The 24,226-nt window shown below is 38.5% G+C and overlaps 1 protein-coding gene across 1 annotated transcript in view; it reads left to right on the top strand.

Annotated features, from left to right (window-relative positions):
• LOC128657974 (uncharacterized) overlaps window positions 1–24,226 on the top strand; it is a 285,898-nt gene that overhangs the window by 84,409 nt on the left and 177,263 nt on the right. The window contains exons 7-8 of the mRNA XM_053712413.1: window positions 2,126–2,387; window positions 3,060–3,194. Coding sequence (XP_053568388.1) covers window positions 2,126–2,387; window positions 3,060–3,194 — 397 coding nt within the window. The remainder of the gene's footprint in view (window positions 1–2,125; window positions 2,388–3,059; window positions 3,195–24,226) is intronic.

Raw genomic sequence — 24,226 nt, 5'->3', positions numbered from 1 at the left:
CGGCTGTCCTGAAGCCTTCTGTGCTTCAGGGATTTAATCGCGGTCTGGAGGGCGTTCCTAGGATTGTAGGGACGCCCCCCAGATGCGATCCAATAATTGAAATCTCGCGATCGTATGCACGATCACGTAGTTTCAATTTGTCTACATCGGAACAGTTGTTCCGATGTAGGCACTTTAACCCTGTCACGAAAGGGTTAACTCTCACAAAGTCTGTGCTTGCTATAATCTGTAATACAACAAATCTTACTAGTTCTTTTTGCTAACAGCACACACACTAATCATCAACTTGTTATAACCTGTTGTTTAAATGGACTGCAATTAACAAACTAACTTTGTCTCTAACTGCTATTGATGAACTACTAATCTAAAACAGAGATTGTTTATTTTCCATTAATCTCAAGGCTCAGATAATGTTTTCACATCTACCCACAACATTAGTATCAGCTGCTAGCCAGCAATGTTAACCCTTAATTAACCAGCTATTGCTAGCAGTCTTGCCTGCTCTCTCAGACTCAGACTGCTACTGATAGTTAAATCAATTTGCAGTTTCCTCTAGTGTGGTCTCTTGTCAATGATTCCACTCTAACAACAACTGCTAACAAACTCTGATATGACAGAATACCTAAGCCCAAAATAAATATATATATATATATATATATATATATATATATATATATATATATATATATATATATATATATATATATATAGACATTGTGTTAAATAAAACCAAAAAAAAAAAAAAACCAAAAAAAAAAAAAAAACTTTTGAATTGTGTTTTCTCAATTTATATTTAAGCAACATGGAACCTGCTGAAATGAACACACACATTCTGAATTTGACTCACACAGTTGACATACTTACCCAGGGCCTGCAGGGCCTACAACGTGAGTTTCAACATTTAAAAGCAACTCTTACTACATTAACCTCTGCTCACAACATCCCAGAGGCCCCTGAACCCTCAATTAGCCCCCCAGATACATTCTCTGGGGACAGATCCCAATTTAAAGATTTTAAAATTGCATGTACTCTATTGTTTATGATGAAACCAAAAACTTACCATACTGAGCACATTAAAGTTTGTACAGTCATATCATACCTACGTGGGGATGCCAGAACCTGGGCTAACACCTTTATTGAAAACCAAGAGCCAATCCTAAATTCTTTGCAACAATTTTTCTCAGCAATGTCATCATTATACCAGGATATGGATAGTCAATTCACAGCAGAAACTGCTTTAAGGGCAGTCAAACAAGGGAAAAGACCCGTTGAAGATTATGTTATAGAATTTAAAAAATGGGCCCGTGACTCACAGTGGAATGATATTAGTCTGAGAAATCAGTTTAGACTTAACCTCTCTGAGAACCTCAAGGATGAACTCTCAAGGACAGAGCTACCCCCCACTCTTGAAGAACTTATTAAAACAGCTACCATCATTGATAGAAGACTCAGGGAAAGAAGAGCAGAACATTCCCATTTGGAACAGTCCTATAAGAGGAAGAGAAGACCACACCAGGATTCAACCCCTCAAGCCAATCCGCCTGTACCTATGGAAAAAAGTGTTATCCGTGGTCCTCTCACATCTGAAGAAAGACGTAGGAGAAAGCTCCAAAACCTATGCCTATACTGTGCTGCAAGTGACCATGAAGTCCGCTCATGCCCAGTCCTAAATAAAAAAACTATTGGTACCTGCCTCCATTCAGTATCTTGTTTCTCTACACACTCCCCACATTCTGCTTATTGTACACTTCCCGTGTCTGTACAGTGGGACAAAAAGCTGCTACATCTAGAAGCAATTATTGACTCTGGAGCCTCTGCTAACTTCATAGATTCATCTGTGTTACAAGTTAATGAAATTCCTTCTGTTAAGAAATCTACTCCTGTGTCTCTCAGAATCTTTGATGGCTCCCTTGTCCCTAATGGTCCTATTACACATAACACAATACCATTACAAATGTGCTCTACCTCTGGACATACTGAACATATAACTTTTGACGTTATCTCTTCGCCTTTTTACCCTTTAATTCTTGGTTTACCCTGGTTAAGACTACATTGCCCTTCCATATCCTGGGATAGCCTACATGTGAATTTTAACTCTGACTACTGCAGTAAAACCTGTCTACAGCACCACCTACTACTACAGCCTTCTACTAATGTATTACCTGAACAGTACCAAGATTTCCATGATGTGTTCAGTATAAAGGAAGCTGAAAGCCTGCCTCCCCATCGTCCTTATGATTGCCCTATCGACCTATTACCCGGCTCTAGTGTTCCTTACGGGCATGTCTACTCCTTGTCCGAACCAGAACTCGCTCAACTCAAGACCTACATAGATGATAATCTACGCAAGGGATTTATAAGACCGTCTACCTCTCCAGCTGGGGCTGGTATGTTTTTTGTGAGAAATAAAGATGCCACCATTCGCCCTATTATAGATTACAGGCTTCTGAATAAAATAACTATAAAAAATAGGTACCCTCTTCCTCTCATTCCGGACCTAGTGGAGAGGTTACAAAAGGCCAGAATTTTCACAAAACTTGATCTACGGGGTGCCTACAACTTAGTGCAAATCAAGAGTGGTGATGAATGGAAAACAGCCTTCCGCACTAGATATGGCCTCTATGAGTACTTGGTGATGCCTTTTGGGCTTTGCAATGCCCCCGCCACTTTTCAGTTTTTTGTTAATGATATCTTTCGAGACCTATTGGATATTTGTGTCGTCATCTATTTAGATGATATCCTCATCTATTCATCTTCAGAAGAAGAACACATTAAACACGTCCGATGGGTCCTTGCCAGGCTTCAAACACACCGTCTGTATGCAAAGCTAGAGAAATGTACATTCCACTCTCAAAATATCAGTTTCCTAGGTTATAAGCTTACACCTGGTGAGATCCGAATGGAGGATGACAAGATTAAATCCATACTCAACTGGCCTACTCCTATCGATAAGAAATCACTACAACGTTTCCTCGGTTTCTCAAACTTCTATAGAAAATTCATAAGGAACTACTCGCACATTGTTAAACCTTTAACAAGACTCACTGGTACCACTACAGGATTCACATGGGACTCTGAAGCTCAGCATGCCTTTGACGAACTTAAAAATGCCTTCACCTCTGAGCCTATACTTAAATTACCTGACCCTACTCTACAGTACATATTAGAGGTAGATGCCTCTGATTACGCAATTGGTGCTATACTTTCCCAAAGGACTTCCATCAGTACTCCAGTGCATCCCGTCGCCTATCACTCTAGAACTCTCACATCAGCCGAAATGAACTACCCTATTGCTGAAAAGGAGTTGCTGGCTATTAAGGTCGCTCTTGAGAACTGGAGACACCTATTGGAAGGCACTGACTTGCCCATTTTAATTTACACTGACCATCGTAACCTAGAATACCTCAAAACCACCAAGACTTTGTCATCTAGACAAGTTAGGTGGAGTCTTTTTTTTAATAGGTTTAACTATCTAATTACCTACCGTCCCGGTAGTGCCAATGGTAAGGCTGATTCGCTCTCCAGGATGTTTCCCAGGCCTCATTGTGCCACCACAACTACTATAATACCCACAGAACGGATTATAGCTCTCATAGCTGATTTTCCCTCAAGGATAAAACAAGCTTTGCTCAATGACCACTCCCTTCCGTCTTCACATTCTCTTACAAAAGGATCTGATCAGTTACTCTATAAGGAAGATAAATTATATATCCCAACTGAGCTACGACTTGAAATTCTCCAAACAATACATGACAACCCATTGTCTGGACACCCTGGACATTACAAAACCCTAGAACTCCTAAAAAGGAACTTCTGGTGGCCAAATATGTACAAAACAGTTTATGACTATATCAATACATGTACAGTCTGTGCAACCTCTAAACGACAGAGAGTTCCTCCATATGGACTTCTTATGTCTTTACCTATTCCAGAGAAACCTTGGAGCTCCATTTCAATGGATTTTGTCGTTGACTTACCCCCTTCTGCAGATTACACCACCATCCTGGTGGTTATTGATCAATTCACTAAGATGGTACACTTTGTTCCTTTAACCGAACTTCCAACTGCTCTAAAAACTGCACACATTTTCATTGAAAATATTGTACGTCTGCACGGTTTACCTAGCACCATCACTTCTGACAGGGGCGTACAATTTACCTCCAAATTTTGGAGAGAGCTATGTAGACTCCTCTCCATCCAGAACAACTTCACTAGTGCTTACCATCCCCAATCAAATGGACTTTCAGAAAGGACTAATCAGTGGTTGGAGCAGTTCTTGCGTTGTTACTGTTCTCATTTACAAGATGACTGGTCTACATTCTTGCCTTTGGCGGAGTTCTCCTTCAATAACACTCTCAGTTCCACTACTAAACTTACGCCTTTCTATGCCAACTATGGCTATCATCCAACTTTTCATTTCTTAAAACCTGACTCCAGCTATAATCCGACTGTCACAGAAACCCTAAATACCATCAAATCCGGATTCGAAGTTATACGCTCCAATATTAAAATAGCACAGTTAAGACAAAAACGATACTTTGACCTACATCGACGCCATCCGCCAACTTTTAAGGTTGGTGACAGGGTTTGGTTATCAACCAAGAACTTAAAACTTGGAACTCCTTCAAAGAAACTCAGCGCCTTATTCATTGGTCCTTACTCCATCGCTAAGGTGATAAACCAAAATGCTGTACGCTTGACACTCCCAGCACATCTCCATATTCATCCAACCTTCCACGTTTCTCTCCTTAAGCCATACCTAGAGAACAAGTTTCCTGGGAGATCTCTTCCTCCTCCTGCTCCCGTTGTGATAGATGGTGATTTGGAATATGAGGTTGATCAAATATTGGACTCTAGATTGTGTAGAGGGAGACTCCAATACTTAGTCAGATGGAAGGGTTATGACTCGTCTGAAGATTCTTGGATTCCCATCTCTGACCTGAGAGCCCCTCGTCTTCGTTCTGACTTCCACAAACGTTACCCTCTCAAGCCCTCGCAGCCCTGAGGTCTGCCTTACTCGGGGGGCCTGTAATGCTCTAACTTACTGCCCCTTTAAGTATGGCCCTCCTCCTTCAGCCTATTTAAGCCAGCACTTCCTCTAACACTCTGCTTAGGTATCTTCAATTGCAGAGAGTTTCCTTCCTGTGCAACTTACTGAAGCCAATCAACTACAGACTGCTGTTACTCCTCAGTCTGTATCAGCTGCTAACCTACAGGAGCTGCAGTCTTTTTCACTGCTTCTGGATTCACTTTCAGTTTCTCTATAACAGCAGGACACTCCACACTGAAGCTGCATTGTTCCTCTCCTGCTGGCTGGAAAAGCCTTTAACCTTAACTACTGAATTACTGCTGGCAATCTCTGCTCTAATGATCTCCTATACAGGACTGCAATCCTTCCATAAGATAAGTTGTTTCCCTTACTATCTATGCTTATGTGTGCTGCTCATTAACTCTCACAAAGTCTGTGCTTGCTATAATCTGTAATACAACAAATCTTACTAGTTCTTTTTGCTAACAGCACACACACTAATCATCAACTTGTTATAACCTGTTGTTTAAATGGACTGCAATTAACAAACTAACTTTGTCTCTAACTGCTATTGATGAACTACTAATCTAAAACAGAGATTGTTTATTTTCCATTAATCTCAAGGCTCAGATAATGTTTTCACATCTACCCACAACATTAGTATCAGCTGCTAGCCAGCAATGTTAACCCTTAATTAACCAGCTATTGCTAGCAGTCTTGCCTGCTCTCTCAGACTCAGACTGCTACTGATAGTTAAATCAATTTGCAGTTTCCTCTAGTGTGGTCTCTTGTCAATGATTCCACTCTAACAACAACTGCTAACAAACTCTGATATGACACTGTAATAGATCCCAGTCTGCCTCTATAGCACTGATTGAGGTGCTCTCTCAAATGTGAGTCTATTCCTTATATATTCAATTGTTCATTTTGTATCAAACAATATTGGGCCATGTGGCGCATCTGTCTCTTCTTGTATTTGTAGATTGCTGCTTTTGGATCCCGGCCTGGATCTCCACAGTTTGCTGCCTCATCCCTCTATCAGAGACTTTATTATAACATATTTTCTCTCTTATAGTGTATTACAATGGTAATAGATTTTTATTGAAAATTGTACTATCAATTTCAGTACTCTCTGCAAGGGCACATTTGTGATACTCCACAGATATTATATCTTGGTTAGACCTATAATAATATTATTATTGCACAACTAGTACACTTATTATTAATTATTGCCCTTATTTGGACTCTCTTGTCATTAAATCAGGGCGCCCCCTACCTATTTGATTTGATTTTCTATTTTATTACTACATGTGGTTGTTGCTCCATTGTCAGTGACCCAGGTGATGGAGTTGATATCTCCTTGTTAAACCCTGAAAATGAGATATAGTTGCCATTTAATATGATTTTTATTATTACTCATTTGTATTATCCCACATAAAGGTTTAGTAGTGTTAGCACCAGTGTGGCAAATTCATCAAAACATGTTTTCAATATTTTAATATGCTGTTGCAGCAAGGGGGATATGTGACTTGCATTACATACTAGAAGATAGTAATTGTACCTACTCCTCTGCTAATACTGGTGATAATGTAAAATCCTTGCAGGATTTAATTGTACATTTGAATTGTTGATCTCAGTTTAGTCACCTTATGATCAGGTTAGTTACCAATACTTGTAGTTTTGTTGCTCTCAAAGGATCTCCTATGAGGTGATTATTTTTTGGGGCTTTTAGGGGTAAATTTGTAGTTCCATGGATAAATTTATAGAGTGTTTACAGCTTGTTATCTTGCATTACTTAGATCACAAGGCTTATTTAAGATATATGGGGGCCTAGTTATCAAGCCGTCAACCTCAAATACGCTGTGTATTCCGCAGCGTATTTGTGGCGAGGCTGATTCGCCTTAGTTATCAAAGGCTCGAGACCGGCAAAAGTAGAATTTTGTGACGTAAACTTCGATCCGCCGGACTCAGTCCGACACAGATCGATTCTTACGTCACTCCAGATGTTCCACACACAAGTGCGGCACAATCTCACTACTTTTGCTAGTTATCAAAAAACTAGCAGGTACGCTCGGCACTTTTACGGCCCAGCGTACCTGGTTTTCAAAGCGCCAGCCTGGAGGCGGCGGATCCCATAGGAATCAATGGGAGTCTGACCATAGCGAAAGTACAAGTTTACTGCTGCCAGACATCCCATTCATTCCTATGGGAGCTGTCTACACCTAACACCCTAACATGTACCCCGAGTCTAAACACCGCTAATCTGACCCCCCCTACACCGCCGCAACTACATAAAGTTATTACCCCCTAAACCGCCGCTCCCGGAGACCACCGCAACTATAATAAATGTATTAACCCCTAAACCGCCGCTCCCTGAACCCGCCGCAACCTATATTAAATGTATTAACCCCTATCCTGCCCCCCTACACCGTCGCCACCTATAATAAATTTATTAACCCCTATCCTGCCCCCCACTACGCAGCCGCCACTGTAATAAAATGATTAACCCCTAAACCTAAGTCTAACACTAACCCTAACGCCTCCCTAACTTAAATATTAATTAAATAAATCTAAATAAATTAACTCTTATTAACTAAATGAATCCTATTTAAAACTAAATACTTACCTTTAAAATAAACCCTAATATAGCTACAATATAAATAATAATTATATTGTAGCTATCTTAGGATTTATTTTTATTTTACAGGTAACTTTGTATTTATTTTAGCTAGTTAGAATAGTTATTAAATAGTTATTAACTATTTAATAACTACCTAGCTAAAAGAATTACAAAATTACCTGTAAAATAAATCCTAACCTAAGTTACAATTAAACCTAATACTACACTATCATTAAATTAACTAAATAAACTACCTACAAATAACTACAATTAAATACAATTACATAAACTAACTAAAGTACAAAAAATAAAAAAAGCTAAGTTACAAAAAATAAAAAATTAAGTTACAAACATGTTAAAAATATTACAACAATTTTAAGCTACTTACACCTAATCTAAGCCCCCTAATAAAATAACAAACCCCCCCAAAATAAAAAAATCCCTACCCTATTCTAAATTAAATAAATTTCAAAGCTCTTTTACCTTACCAGCCCTAAAAAGGGCCATTTGTGGGGGCATGCCCCAAAAAGTTCAGCTCTTTTGCCTGTAAAAGAAAAATACAACCCCCCCCAACATTAAAACCCACCACCCACATACCCCTAATCTAACCCAAACCCCCCTTACAAAAACCTAACACTAATCCCCTGAAGATCATCCTACCTTGAGTCGTCTTCACTCAGCCGAGCCACCGATGGAACTGAAGAGGACATCCGGAGCGGAAGAAGTTAATCCTCCAAGCGGCGCTGAAGAAATCTTCCATCCGATGAAGTCATCATCCAGGCGGCGCTGAAGAAGTCTTCGATCCGGCCGATGTCATCTTCAAAGAGGCGCTGAAGAGGTCTTCTATCCGGGCGAAGTCATCTTCCAAGCCGGGTCTTGAATCTTCCTTCCGCCGACGCGGAACCACCTTCTTCACCGACGGACTACGACGAATGACGGCTCCTTTAAGGGACGTCATCCAAGATGGCGTCCCCTCAATTCCGATTGGCTGATAGGATTCTATCAGCCAATCGGAATTAAGGTAGGAAAAATTTGATTGGCTGATGGAATCAGCCAATCAGATTGAGCTTGCATTCTATTGGCTGTTCCGATCAGCCAATAGAATGCGAGCTCAATCTGATTGGCTGATTGGATCAGCCAATTGGATTGAACTTGAATCTGATTGGCTGATTCCATCAGCCAATCAGATTTTCCTACCTTAATTCCGATTGGCTGATAGAATCCTATCAGCCAATCGGAATTGAGGGGACGCCATTCGTCGTAGTCCGTCGGTGAAGAAGGTGGTTCCGCGTCGGCGGAAGGAAGATTCAAGACCCGGCTTGGAAGATGACTTCGCCCGGATAGAAGACCTCTTCAGCGCCTCTTTGAAGATGACATCGGCCGGATCGAAGACTTCTTCAGCGCCGCCTGGATGATGACTTCATCGGATGGAAGATTTCTTCAGCGCCGCTTAGAGGATTAACTTCTTCCGCTCCGGATGTCCTCTTCAGTTCCATCGGTGGCTCGGCTGAGTGAAGACGACTCAAGGTAGAATGATCTTCAGGGGATTAGTGTTAGGTTTTTGTAAGGGGGGTTTGGGTTAGATTAGGGGTATGTGGGTGGTGGGTTTTAATGTTGGGGGGGGGTTGTATTTTTCTTTTACAGGCAAAAGAGCTGAACTTTTTGGGGCATGCCCCCACAAATGGCCCTTTTAAGGGCTGGTAAGGTAAAAGAGCTTTGAAATTTATTTAATTTAGAATAGGGTAGGGATTTTTTTTATTTTGGGGGGGTTTGTTATTTTATTAGGGGGCTTAGATTAGGTGTAAGTAGCTTAAAATTGTTGTAATATTTTTAACATGTTTGTAACTTAATTTTTTATTTTTTGTAACTTAGCTTTTTTATTTTTTGTACTTTAGTTAGTTTATGTAATTGTATTTAATTGTAGTTATTTGTAGGTAGTTTATTTAATTAATTTAATGATAGTGTAGTATTAGGTTTAATTGTAACTTAGGTTAGGATTTATTTTACAGGTAATTTTGTATTTCTTTTAGCTAGGTAGTTATTAAATAGTTAATAACTATTTAATAACTATTCTAACTAGCTAAAAGAAATACAAAGATACCTGTAAAATAAATATAAATCCTAAGATAGCTATAATATAATTATTAATTACATTGTAGCTATCTTAGGGTTTATTTTACAGGTAAGCATTTATTTTTAAATAGGAATAATTTATTAAAGTATAGTGTAGTGTTAGGTGTAATTGTAACTTAGGTTAGGATTTATTTCACAGGTACATTTCTCTTTATTTTAGCTAGGTAAGCTATTAAATAGTTAATAACTATTTAATAGCTATTGTACCTGGTTAAAATAAATTGAAAGTTACCTGTAAAATAAAAATAAATCCTAAGATAGCTACAATATAATTATTATTTATATTGTAGCTATATTAGGGTTTATTTTAAAGGTAAGTATTTAGTTTTAAATAGGATTCATTTAGTTAATAAGAGTTAATTTATTTAGATTTATTTAATTAATATTTAAGTTAGGGGGGCGTTAGGGTTAGGGTTAGACTTAGGTTTAGGGGTTAATCATTTTATTACAGTGGCGGCGGCGTAGTGGGGGGCAGGATAGGGGTTAATAATTTTATAATAGAGGGCGACGGTGTAGGGGGGGCAGATTAGGGGTTACTAGGTATAATGTAGGTGGCAGCGGTGTCCGGGAGCGGCGGTTTAGGGGTTAATACATTTATAAGAGTTGCGGCGGGGTCTAGGAGCGGCGGTTTAGGGGTTAATACATTTATAAGAGTTGCGGCAGGGTCTAGGAGCGGCGGTTTAGGGGTTAATACATTTATAAGAGTTGCGGCAGGGTCTAGGAGCGGCGGTTTAGGGGTTAGTAACTTTATTTAGTTGCGGGGGGCTCCGGGGGCGCCGGTATAGGGATAGAACAGTGTAGTTTAGTGTGAGTGCTTAGTGACAGGCTAGCAATAAAGCTGGGAAAAAGCCGAAGGGCAGCGAGATCGGATGAGTGATAACTGTCACAGTCCGCTGCTCATAGCCCCGCGGCTTTTTGACAGCTTTATTTGATAACTTAGGCGTATTTTTTTCAGGTCCGCGGCGGCGAAGGTAGGCGAGCTTAGGCGGACGTATTGGGCCGGCGAAGCCAGAAAAGTAGACGGCTTGATAACTAGCCCCCATGGCATGCTTTATCTAAATCAAGTTCATTTTATCGTACTGTTCCTTTTTAACCCTTTAGCATTAGCTATATATGTCAGACAGGAAGATAGTTAAGCAAAAACAGCATTTTTTTTTTAACCACAACCTCCTTTTTCTGCAGAGATAACTAATTTGTAATGACAGTGAAGTTTTTTTTTATAGGATGCCTAAGCAGAGCTCCTGTCGTAACTAAACAGGTGCAGGGGGTAGAACCTCTGAGAATTCTCTTTCTAAAACAATGCATTTTTATGTGAGATAGTAAATTATGTGAAAAAACAGAATTTATGCTTACCTGATAAATTACTTTCTCTTGCGGTGTATCCAGTCCACGGATTCATCCTTTACTTGTGGGATATTCTCATTCCCTACAGGAAGTGGCAAAGAGAGCACACAGCAGAGCTGTCCATATAGCTCCCCCTCTAGCTCCACCCCCCAGTCATTCGACCAAAGGTTAGGAAGAAAAAGGAGAAACCATAGGGTGCAGTGGTGACTGTAGTTTAAACAAAAACATTTTACCTGACTTAAATGCCAGGGCGGGCCATGGACTGGATACACCGCAAGAGAAAGTAATTTATCAGGTAAGCATAAATTCTGTTTTCTCTTGCAAGGTGTATCCAGTCCACGGATTCATCCTTTACTTGTGGGATACCAATACCAAAGCTTTAGGACACGGATGAAGGGAGGGAACAAGACAGGTACCTTAAACGGAAGGCACCACTGCTTGCAAAACCTTTCTTCCAAAAATAGCCTCCGAAGAAGCAAAAGTATCGAATTTGTAAAATTTGGCAAAAGTATGCAGTGAAGACCAAGTCGCTGCCTTACAAATCTGTTCAACAGAAGCCTCATTTTTGAAAGCCCTTAGGGATCAGATTTGGGGGAATATAGCTTCTATAAGGCCCTCAAACAGCAGCAGGACCCTCCATGTGAAGCAGCATGAACTTCTCTGCAATTCTAACTGCGCATCTGAGGCACGAAATTAGGCCCCTCCCACTCTACTCCGGAGCTGTGAGGCCTTGTAAATCACTCTTAAGTGACTAAAAACCAGCCACGTGGGTAATAACCCCAGAAAGAACCCCAAAAGGACTTTCAAAGTGTCTACAAACGATATTTTTCTTAAATAAACAATCGATTGCCCTGAATCAGTGTCAACCAGCATAATTAGCCCTGTTATGTAAGCATTCAATTCCTTACTAAGTCTGTGAACATAGCTTACCCTCCCCTCATGGGGATATTGTCAGTCTCTACTAGCATTATATCAGTCTTGTCTAGAAATAAATGACTGAACATACCTCATTGCAGATTACCCTGCAAACCGTTCCCCCCAACTGAAGTTTTCTGGTACTCCTCAGTCCTGTGTGGGAACAGCAGTGGATTTTAGTTACAACATGCTAAAATCATTTTCCTCTCAGCAGAAATCTTCATCACTTTTCTGCTAGAGAGTAAATAGTACAAACCGGTACCATTTAAAATAACAAACTTTTGATTGAAGATAATAAAAACTACAATTCTAACACCACATTCACTTTACCCTCCCATAGAGAGACCCTAGTGCTTAGAGCCGGCAAAGAGAATGACTGGGGGGTGGAGCTATATGGACAGCTCTGCTGTGTGCTCTCTTTGCCACTTCCTGTAGGGAATGAGAATATCCCACAAGTAAAGGATGAATCCGTGGACTGGATACACCTTGCAAAAGAAAAAGTGTGTGTGGGGGCAATGGAGATATGATAGCAAGGAGAAAAGTGTCCCTCTTTGGCACTTTCAAATGTTGGGAGGTATGGGCTACTGCTAGCTTTTGTGTGCAGACATGGGGGCCGAATTATCATTGTGTGGACGGACATGATCGAATATTGCGGATCATGTCCGCTGCACATCGATAAATGCAGACAGCATACGCTTTCTGCATTTATCATTGCACCAGCAGTTATTGTGAACTGCTGGTGCAATACCGCCCCCTGCAGATTCGCGGCCGCTAGCAGGGGGTGTCAATCACCCCGATCGTATTCGATCGGGTTGATTTCTGGCGATGTCTGTCTGCTGCCTCAGAGCAGGCAGACAGGTTATGGAGCAGCGGTATTTAGACAGAGCTTGATAAATATGCCCCATAGTGTAATCAATAGTCTGGTACTTACCACTCATAACCCTCTCTCATTCAGGTGTAATATGTAATTGCTTGCACAGTTAGTGCTTCTACAAAGCTTTGCATTTACATGTTGTTTATATTGTTTAAACCTAGAAGTCCAATCAGTTTCTTCTCTTTGAGACATATCTGTTAATCCAGAACAAAATGACAATACTATAATTCCACCTAACATTTTAAAACTGTATGTTCTGTCTGAATCATAAGAGAAACAAATTGGGTTCCATCTTCCTTTTAATATAGCTGAGAATACATACATCAATTTATCTCACTCATTCTCTCTCACACGGCACAAAAGTGATCTCATATATTTATCCCTTTCATAAACATTACACAGTGAATATGTTAAAAACAATTTACAATCAGTAGACCTATAATTACATTAAATTTGCAAGGTATAGAAAGTTCAACATTTCAATTTTAAATGCCAATTTTTTTGCAAAACGCTTCAATTAAATGCACATATGCTATGAGAAACAAACAAAAAACAATGTATCAAATATGCTAGAGTGTTACAAAACAATATCTGTGTACAAAGGTAAAAAATACTCCCCTCTGTATGTACCGCTGCCGTCTATCAGTCTCTCCCAAAAAGAGACTGTAAGAATTGTAGTGGTGTGTGATATAGAGGCGCAGGCGTTTTCTTATTCGGTGCTCCAAAATTGCTCTGAAAAAATTCAGAGTCCAGCTTCCTCTCAAGAGTTAATCTGTGTGATGTATTGCGGTTAAAGATTCCCCAAATCCACTGTGGCTGTGAATACAGGATAACGTACTCAAAATACAATGTATAACTGATGCAAAATGTGCAGTATACTTACTCCGATAAAATCGGAATCCGGCTCCTTGTACAGCGCTCCCGCTGATGTGATTGAAAAAATCCAAAAGGCAGCAAGCAAAATTCGTAAAAGATACAAATTTATTTAAAAGTGTCACTGTGGACAGATAGATAAAAGCTCATAATCAAAAGCTCTACGCATTTCAACGATGTTTCGTCTTTCTCAAGAGCAGTAAAATAATGAGATGCTGCCTTTGGGTTTACACAGGTGCTTTTTATACAGAAATAATCAATGTTCCTTTTCCGGTTTTACCGGAGCCAGACTCACAAAGTTAAGGTATTAATATCGTCAGCCGATTTCTATTTAGATCAAAATTCAAAGATAACCTTTTTTGTGTGCAAAAATGCAAAGAATCTAATTATAATTTTAATATATAAATCGGATGAGGATATTCTGAAAATTTTACCTCGCTTGTTTAGGACCAATCAAAATCATTTAAGAAAAACAGTAGTTCCCTTTCGAGTTCATAATGAACGTAAGTTCCAAAACAGGTCCGCTCCTGTGTTGTGATCACATGTTAATGGAAGGGCCAATCCTGGATAGTTTTCGGCAACCTTTTGTTTTCATTCCAATGTAGATGAATTTCTCTTCGGATGTAGCAAAAAAGGGGGGTTTATCAGCTTGTCCATAGTCCTTGTTTATCCAATAGTTGTGTGCAATGATCTAAAATTAATGGTGCAGATCACTAAGAGTTCATTTTGCAAAAAAACTTTACACTTTTATAATAAAAACATTTCATTTCAAAATTGTTATATTATTCAAAATCGGATGTACGTTTATGAATGCTATGTTATTTATTATAGATAGTAGAATAAGCTGCTTATATGAATGACATTAATGGAAATAATATATCACTGATGTGATACATATTGAATAGCATTGCAAATTTCATGATAGATACAAAATATAAAAATAGAAATAAAATAAAAAATAAATAAATAAAAAATAATAATAATACATATAAAATACATATACAAATATAAATGATGAAATAAAGCAGAAATTGATGATAAAAATATTAAGAAATATTAAAAAACTAATGTATAGATAAATCATCTTTTTGTATTATACTCTTAGAAAGAATTATATGAAGGCTGCTACTCGAATGTCTTTGTTTAATCCATGATGGCCATAGGTCTTTAGTGTGTGTATCCACCATAATTCTCTCTTATTTAGTGATTTTTCTATTTCACCTCCTCTCCAATGTAGAGAGTTTTTCAATGCCTATCCAAAATAGATGATTTTTGTTTTTATAACATTGGCAGTTGTTAAAGTGAATAGGGACACCATGATCATCCTTCTTTTTTTCAATTTTATATAAATGTTCAAGTATTCTAGTTTTTATGAATCTTGAAGTTTGGCCTAAGTATTGTACTTTACATTCACATTGTATTAGATATATCACGTTCTTGGTTTTACAACTGATAAATTCTTTAATTGGATATGTTTTGCCTGTTACTGTTGAAGTAAAAGTTTTATATGTCTTTTTTGTGTGGTTGCATGCTTTGCAATGTCCACAAGTGTAAAAGCCTGTCAAATTTGAAATCTGAATTGGTTTGGGTGGATTCATTCCTTTTATAAGGGACGGTGCTAATCTTTGTTTAAAGTTCATACTTTTTCTGAAAGTAATAGATGGTCTATTTGGAATGATGGTTTTTAAATATTCATCATTTTTTTAAACTTTCCAGTGTTTATTTATAATATGTTTTATTTGTTTGTGACCACAATTAAAAGTGGTAGTGAATCTTGGAAAATGTGTCTTGGAAGGCTCTTGTTTTTGTTGAGTGATATTTGAGATTAATGTTGTTCTATCTCTATTTGCTACTTCTATCCTAGCGTCTTCTAATAGGTTAGTTTCATATCCCTTTTCTTCAAATCTCTCTTTGATAATTTTCAATTGAATGTTGAAGTCAATTATAGTGTCACAATTTCTTCTCATTCGAAGAAATTGTCCTTTGGGGACTGTTTTCAACCATGTTGGGTGGTGGTCACTATCTTTCCTAATATATGTGTTTGTGTCACATTTTTTTAAATAAGTTTTTGTGTGTATGTTATCTTCTGATATGTATAGTTAAATCTAAAAAAGTGATTTCTGTTTTGCTGGTTTCAGGTGTCAAGATTATATTCATGTTGTTATTATTTAAATGAGAAACAAAAGTATCAATTTCGCTTTCACTGTCGTTCCATATGCATAAAATATTGTCTATGTATCTCCTCCAGGACACCAGGCCCGCCCCAAGAACGCCATTGGACCATACATAAGTGTGTTCAAAGTGGTCCATATAAATATTGGCGTAACTTGGGGCGAACCTGGTGCCCATGGCGATTCCACATACTTGTAGATAATACTTTCCATTAAACCAAAAGAAATTGTGTTTTAAAATAAAATCAATCGATGTAATGATAAATTTCAAAAGGGCTGATGATAAGTCTGGGTCCTGTTTTAATTTCCATTCAATGACTTCTATGCCTTTTTTATGGCCAATAATGGAATATAAGGAGGTTACATCCATTGTCAGCCATGAATAACTGGATTCCCATTTTAAATCCTGTAGTAAATTGAGTACTTGTTTGGTATCTTTCAGGTATGATTTTGCTGTTTGTGCATATGGTTGTAATAGGTGGTCAATGAAAGCTGAAAGATTACAGGTTAAGGAATCTATCCCACTAATGATTGGTCTACCTGGTGGTCTTGTTGAATGTTTATGAACTTTCGGGAGAAAGTAAAAAATTGGTGTTTTGGAATCTGTTTTATATAGAAAAGCATATTCATCTTGAGAAATAATTTCTTTATCTAAAGCTTGTAATAATATTTGATTTAATTCTGTTGTGTATAGTTTTTTTGGATTTTCCCTTAATGTTGTGTAAGTGTTGGTATCTGATAGTATTCTATTTGATTCTTCCATGTAATAACTATGATCCATAATTACAATGCTTCCTCCCTTATCTGCCTCCTTCATGATTATATCCTGACGTTTATTAAGATTTTGATAGATTCCATATTCTTCCTTGGTTAGATTTGAATATTTGTTTTTTTGTTTTTTTATATATTTTATTTATATCCAACAATGCATACAGTCAAACATATTTCATATCAGTTCACCACGCAGGGCGAAGCTTTGTGCAATGCATAAAAAGGTAGATAGAACCTAAACAAGATTGTACTGATGCAGGGGTTACAACTTTCAATTACAGATTTTATGGTTATTTTCTGTGGGATAACTGCATACATCGCTGGGATTTTTATCTTAAAACCTATCATAACTAAACAAAAACAACAACAAATTAACCTAAAATAAAACAAACTGGTCCCTTCACTTCTCGCACTAATACTGAGGACTTTTAGGAGACTTAAACATATGGATTTGTACAGAATGGTGTAATGAAATGTTAGCTTGCCTTTGCTATTGTTAGAAATCGAGTGGCTGCTGCAGAGGTTACAAGTGAACAATTACATAAAAGGAATTCAAAATTTGCAAGGGATTTAAGATCGTACCCAAGTCTATTCTGAGGGTAACAATAACATTGCATATAATCAGTTAATATAGTCCTTGCAGGTATTTATAAATGAATCGTGACAGATTAGCGAGTTTTTAGCACATGGGGGCAGTTATAGGGTGTAACTTGAGTATAGGAGACTGAGAAGGGATTTATAAACAGTTAGATGTAAAGAGAACAATGAATGAGACATAAAATGCTAAAGCGCATCTGATTACATACGGATTACCGAGGGAACAAATCCAGTGGATTAAGTGGAGCCACTTATTGGTCCCCACTTTCCAAACTAACATAAAACAAAACATAAAGAAAACAGGCTGTTAATCAGAACATAATAAATATCCAGACCCCCTCTGAATAGAGTGATAATTTTGCATAAAAGTAGAAAGAGAAACATGACACCGTGGATTTAGGAGGCTGCTATATGTACAGTGAAAGGCTAGTCCGTTAGTTATTCCCAAATGTTATCAGCGTGATAAGCAAGGTGTAGTAAGGCATGTGTGGAAATGGTCAGGCCCTTCCAATTCCTTGTATCAGTTAGTGTATTCTCTGCTAGATTGTGTAGGTTAGATTTTTGATGCAAAGGTAGCTGTGATGCAATCAAGACAGTAGATGTATATAAGAGACGTGAGCATGTTATAATGAACCAAACCCAGACAGTATTAAAAATTCTTAGCTGCTAACCAAATGCTTTAAATAAATACTTGACTAAACATTAGCGCACCTTAATCTCATTTAGGAAGGAGTGCATGCAATTTGTTATACTGCACAAGTACTGCATGTGATGACCATTAGGAGCCTGCAAACAGATATATTTTAAGGTGCCTTTTCAGAGGGGTAGCTTTCAGTATGCATTTATTTATTGTAACATAAAATTCAGCCCTGGTTTCCCCGCTACAGCACGGTGACAATGTGAACACACTATTAAACGGCATCTTTTACGTGACCTAAAGTCCCATAAGTAGTGATTTCAGGGTACAGTTTTGCCTGCACTAACTGTTAACATCTGTCCTAAGACGTAAAGCTAGGGAACAAAGTAAGCAGTTTCAGCAGAAATAAAAAAAAACAACTCAGGGTCCATTAAGCCGATACTAAGTAGGGCAACCTAATTAAAGCAAAACAAAATAAGAACCAAGTGTATTAGATATATCAAGATGAGTATGTCAGGTATTGCAGGCAAGATTCTTTTAAGATCACATACGCTGGGGGAAATACTGTGCTTGTTTAAAAACCAAGAAAATATATTTAATCAAACAGAACAGGTGAAAAACAATCCCCCATATTGCTGTCCAATTAGACTTTTAGCCTATGCCTGCGGCTGGTTGAGTGTAGGACTGTTGCACGGACCCAGCAAAGTGTATAGAAGTCCCAGCTAGAGTCACTAATCCCACAGTGAGAATTAGGAAAAACAGTGGGATAAAAAGGCAGCCGTCACCACCCGAATGTGACATCAAGGCTTTCTGTAAGATGATTTCCCGCGGTGGGACAGTTACAGCTGCAGCTTGCCTGCTCCATTGTGCAGCTTGAGTCATAAAGCTGCCGTCTTCTCCCCATGTTGAGATTACAGTGCTAGCATCCATGGGCTCGGTAATTGCGGCAGGGCTCCCTTCCACCCGACTAGGACACCGCAGAGACATGTCGGCTGGGTTAGAGAACAGGCAGACAGCTTGGAAGTCAGACTGAAGCGGATCTGAAACACAGACTGTGGGGCCACTAGCGCCCTCGTTCCCACATATCGCCAGGGAGTCTGAGGTCCGGCGCGTCTCTTCAGAAGGAAGTCTGGGGTAAGTCAGTGCCTGAGAGGCATTTATGGCATTTATTATCCCCGCTTCGAACGTGACCAAGTTATTTGGTTGTAATAGAAAGATAGGGGAGTGAGACCCTTCCACGATGTTGCTATCCAGAGTGTCTGCTATCAGGTTAGTTGGTGGAAGCTGCCAAGGTGCAGTTAGACATGTAGAAATTATATTGGTATGTTCGGGTGAGTTAAGCTTTCGTACTTCACAGCGGAGTTCCTTCATAGCTACTGTTAGAGAATCCAATGCAGGCATAAAGACATCTATTAGGGCCTCAGCAATGTGCGCCATCTTGTTTATCGATGTGCGCACGTCTGTAGGTCCAGCGACAAATCTTAACTTTTCAGTGTCTTCTCGGAGGCCAGGAGATGTAATGTCCCGATCCTAAAGGTTTCCCGGGCACAATTATTGCCAAGGGAGATATGGATGGCTGAAGATTCTACCACACTGCACTCAGAAGCAGGTTTCAATCACGGAGCCCTGTGAGTTTGTGGCCATCTTGGTGAGCCGCCTACCGGAAGTCCGAATATTTGGGTTTTTAGTGTAATTCCTCTAAATCTTGAAGTAATAGTTTACCAAATACTTCTATATTCGGGCCTTGGATAAAAAGTTGATGTGTTTTTGAAATAAGTTCTAGGTTCTTTATTTTGTGTTGTGGTGAGCTGATTGTGATTCAGTGTTTCTTTTCTTGCAAAAAATCTTTTCACTGTTAAGTTTCTAATAAATTTTTGTGCATCGATAAAAAGCTGGAATGTATTTACATTTTGTGTTGGAATGAATTTCAGGCCTTTTGAAAGCACCTGTTGTTCTTTGTTAGTGAGAGTGGATGAAGAGATATTATGTATGCCTAATCTCTCTGGCACCTCCTTCTGTGTCTTTGTTCTTCCTCCTCTTCCCCCCCTGTGTGATCCGGTGTTCTCTCCCTTTTTCTTTGATTTGTTCTGCCTAAATGTAGTGGGGAGTAGCGGTTGGGATGGACCCACTCTTGGTAATTGGGAGTGTGATGTGTCCCTGTTTTGTGTCTCTCCTTGTGTGTGTCTTTTTGAAAAGGGTGAGTGGAATCTGATCCAGAATGGTGAAGTTTAGTTTCCTCTATGTTGGTGCTATAGTCATTGTTAGATCTTGTGTTTTCTTTCCTATATATGTTATGTTGTGCATTATTCCTGTGATCTTGATTGTCATTTTTGTGATTCCAAGAGTTATCACGTCTATAGTTGTTATATCCTCTTTCATCATTCCTTCTCCCTTGGTAGTAAAGATTTTGATTACGTGAATCTTTATTAGCATTGTAATGTTCTCTTTCATCATTTTTTTTTATTAGAGTGATCCCTTCGTGAAGTGATATTAGAACTATAATGACTTCTATCATTATTTTCCCTGTGGTCAAAGGAAACTTCTCTCCTATAGTGATTCGTGTGGTTTCTGTGATTAGAGTGTTCTTTGTTCCTATGATAATTATTTGTGTATGTGTGATAATTTCTATTTTGTGGATTTCTTCCCCTGGAGTGCTCTGATTTTGAATCGTTTCTTCTATGTGAAGGTAAATTTTGTTTTGACTGTACATATTGGGTTCCATTTCTAAAATCTTTGCTATCTCTTAAATATTTATTATATTTATTCTCCCCAATCTGGTCATCTAGTTCTTTAGTTTTTACTTTTATAATTTCAAATTTATCATTACATGCTTTGTTAGTTAAAAAAGGGGTGAGTTCCGTTTCTAATGTGCAAATTTCTTTTTCGATGTTTTTTAAAGCTAAATCTTGGGGCGCGATCCGATATAGATCGCAGTTTGCGGCGCAAGCGAGGGAACCGTCGTCACCCGCAGTTTCAGCTATCCCATATAAGTCGCCGTCAGATGCTAACGTGCCGTAAGTCTGACAAACCAGCGATGTCCAGAAATCTGCGCAAGTACAAATTTCTGGCGTCGCCAGTGACTTGCGCCACGTTAGAAACTGCCGGCGCCTATAAAACCTGACTAAAGTCTAAAACACCCGCACTGTCTAACACGCCTCCCTAACATAGCCCGACACGTCTAACCCTCTATCCGCTATCCCCCCTCACTATCCTAACAATAAAAAAGCTATTAACCCCTAAACCGCCGCTCCCGTACCCCGCCGCAACCTAATAAAGTTATTAACCCCTAAACCGCCACTCCCGTACCCCGCCGCCAGCTATATTATATCTATAACCCCCTAAAGTGAGCCCCTAACACCGCCGCCATCTATATTAAAATTATTAACCCCTAATGTAAGCCCCTTACACCGCCGCCATCTCTATTAAAATGATTAACCCCTAATTTAATCTACCTACCCCGCCGCCAGCTATATTATCTATATTAACCCTAAGTATATTATAGTTAATATAGGTATTACATTATATATATTAACTATATTAATCCTAATTATATTAGGGTTAATATAGTTACTATAGTATTTATATTAACTATATTAACTCTATCTAACCCTAACACCCCTAACTAAATTTATATTAAATTAATCTAATTCATTTATAAACTAAAATATTCCTATTTAAATCTAAATACTTACCTATAAAATAAACCCTAAGATAGCTACAATATAATTAATAATTACATTGTAGCTATGTTAGGGTTAATATTTATTTTACAGGTAAATTGTTAATTATTTTAACTAGGTATAATAGATATTAAATAGTTATTAACTATTTAATATCTACCTAGTTAAAATAATTACCCAATTACCTGTAAAATAAATCCTAACCTAAGTTACAAATACACCTACACTATCAATAAATTTAATAAACTACAAACATCTATCTAAAAATACAATTAAATTAACTAAACTAAATTACAAAAACAAACAAACACTAAATTACAAAAAATAAAAAAAAGATTACAAGATTTTTAAGCTAATTACACCTATTCTAAGCCCCCTAATAAAATAATAAACCCCCAAAATAAAAAAAATTCCCTGCCCTATTCTAAATTAAACTAATTTCAAAGCTCTTTACCTTACCAGCCCTTAAAAGGGCCTTTTGTGGGGCATGCCCCAAAGAATTCAGCTCTTTTGCATACAAATACAATCCCCCCCCCCCCATTACAACCCACCACCCACATACCCCTATTCTAAAACCACCCAAACCCCCCTTAAAAAAGCCTAACACTACCCCCCTGAAGATCTCCCTACCTTGTCTTCACCACACCGGGCCGAACTCCTGATCCGATCCGGGCGATGTCTTCCTCCAATCGGCAAAGAAGAATTCTTCCTCCGGCGATGTCTTCCTCCAAGCGGCAAAGAAGAATTCTTCCTCCGGCGACGTCTTCCTCCAAGCGGCAGCAAAGTCTTCATTCTTCCGGCGGCATCTTCAATCTTCTTTCTTCGCTCCGCCGCCGCGGAGCATCCATCCCGGCCGACTGCTGTACTACGAATGAGGTACCTTTAAATGACGTCATCCAAGATGGCGTCCGCCGAATTCCGATTGGCTGATAGGATTCTATCAGCCAATCGGAATTAAGTTAGAAAAATATGATTGGCTGATTGAATCAGTCAATCAGATTCAAGTTCAATCTGATTGGCTGATCCAATCAGCCAATCAGATTGAGCTCGCATTCTATTGGCTGTTCCGATCAGCCAATAGAATGCGAGCTCAATCTGATTGGCTGTTCGGATCAGCCAATCGGATTGAACTTGAATCTGATTGGCTGATTCAATCAGCCAATCAGATTTTTCTAACTTAATTACGATTGGCTGATAGAATCCTATCAGCCAATCGGAATTCGGCGGACGCCATCTTGGATGACGTCATTTAAAGGTACCTCATTCGTAGTACAGCAGTCGGCCGTGATGGATGCTCCGCGGTGGCGGAGCGAAGAAAGAAGATTGAAGATGCCGCCGGAAGAATGAAGACTTTGCTGCCGCTTGGAGGAAGACATCGCCGGAGGAAGAATTCTTCTTTGCCGCTTGGAGGAAGACATCGCCCGGATCGGATCAGGAGTTCGGCCCGGTGTGGTGAAGACAAGGTAGGGAGATCTTCAGGGGGGTAGTGTTAGGCTTTTTTAAGGGGGGTTTGGGTGGTTTTAGAATAGGGGTATGTGGGTGGTGGGTTGTAATGGGGGGGGGGATTGTATTTGTATGCAAAAGAGCTGAATTATTTGGGGCATGCCCCACAAAAGGCCCTTTTAAGGGCTGGTAAGGTAAAGAGCTTTGAAATTTGTTTAATTTAGAATAGGGCAGGGAATTTTTTTTATTTTGGGGGTTTATTATTTTATTAGGGGGCTTAGAATAGGTGTAATTAGCTTAAAAATCTTGTAATCTTTTTTTTATTTTTTGTAATTTAGTGTTTGTTTGTTTTTGTAATTTAGTTTAGTTAATTTAATTGTATTTTTAGATAGATGTTTGTAGTTTATTAAATTTATTGATAGTGTAGGTGTATTTGTAACTTAGGTTAGGATTTATTTTACAGGTAATTGGGTAATTATTTTAACTAGGTAGATATTAAATAGTTAATAACTATTTAATATCTATTATACCTAGTTAAAATAATTAACAATTTACCTGTAAAATAAATATTAACCCTAACATAGCTACAATGTAATTATTAATTATATTGTAGCTATCTTAGGGTTTATTTTATAGGTAAGTATTTAGATTTAAATAGGAATATTTTAGTTTATAAATGAATTAGATTAATTTAATATAAATTTAGTTAGGGGTGTTAGGGTTAGATAGAGTTAATATAGTTAATATAAATACTATAGTAACTATATTAACCCTAATATAATTAGGGTTAATATAGTTAATATATATAATGTAATACCTATATTAACTATAATATACTTAGGGTTAATATAGATAATATAGCTGGCGGCGGGGTAGGTAGATTAAATTAGGGGTTAATCATTTTAATAGAGATGGCGGCGGTGTAAGGGGCTTACATTAGGGGTTAATAATATTAATATAGCTGGCGGCGGTATAGGGGGATTAGATTAGGGGTTAATAATTTTTATATAGGTGGCGGCGGTGTAAGGGGTCAGATTAGGGGATAGATAAGGTAGATGGCGGCGGTTTTAGGGGCTCACAGTAGGGGGTTAGTTTATGTAGATGGCGGCGGGGTCCGGGAGCGGCAGTTTAGGGGTTAA

Source organism: Bombina bombina, chromosome 4 (assembly GCF_027579735.1).
Source record: "Bombina bombina isolate aBomBom1 chromosome 4, aBomBom1.pri, whole genome shotgun sequence".
Taxonomy (NCBI): domain Eukaryota; kingdom Metazoa; phylum Chordata; class Amphibia; order Anura; family Bombinatoridae; genus Bombina; species Bombina bombina.
The sequence above is the reverse complement of the archived record's forward strand: the minus strand, read 5'-3'. Positions and strand labels throughout refer to the sequence as shown.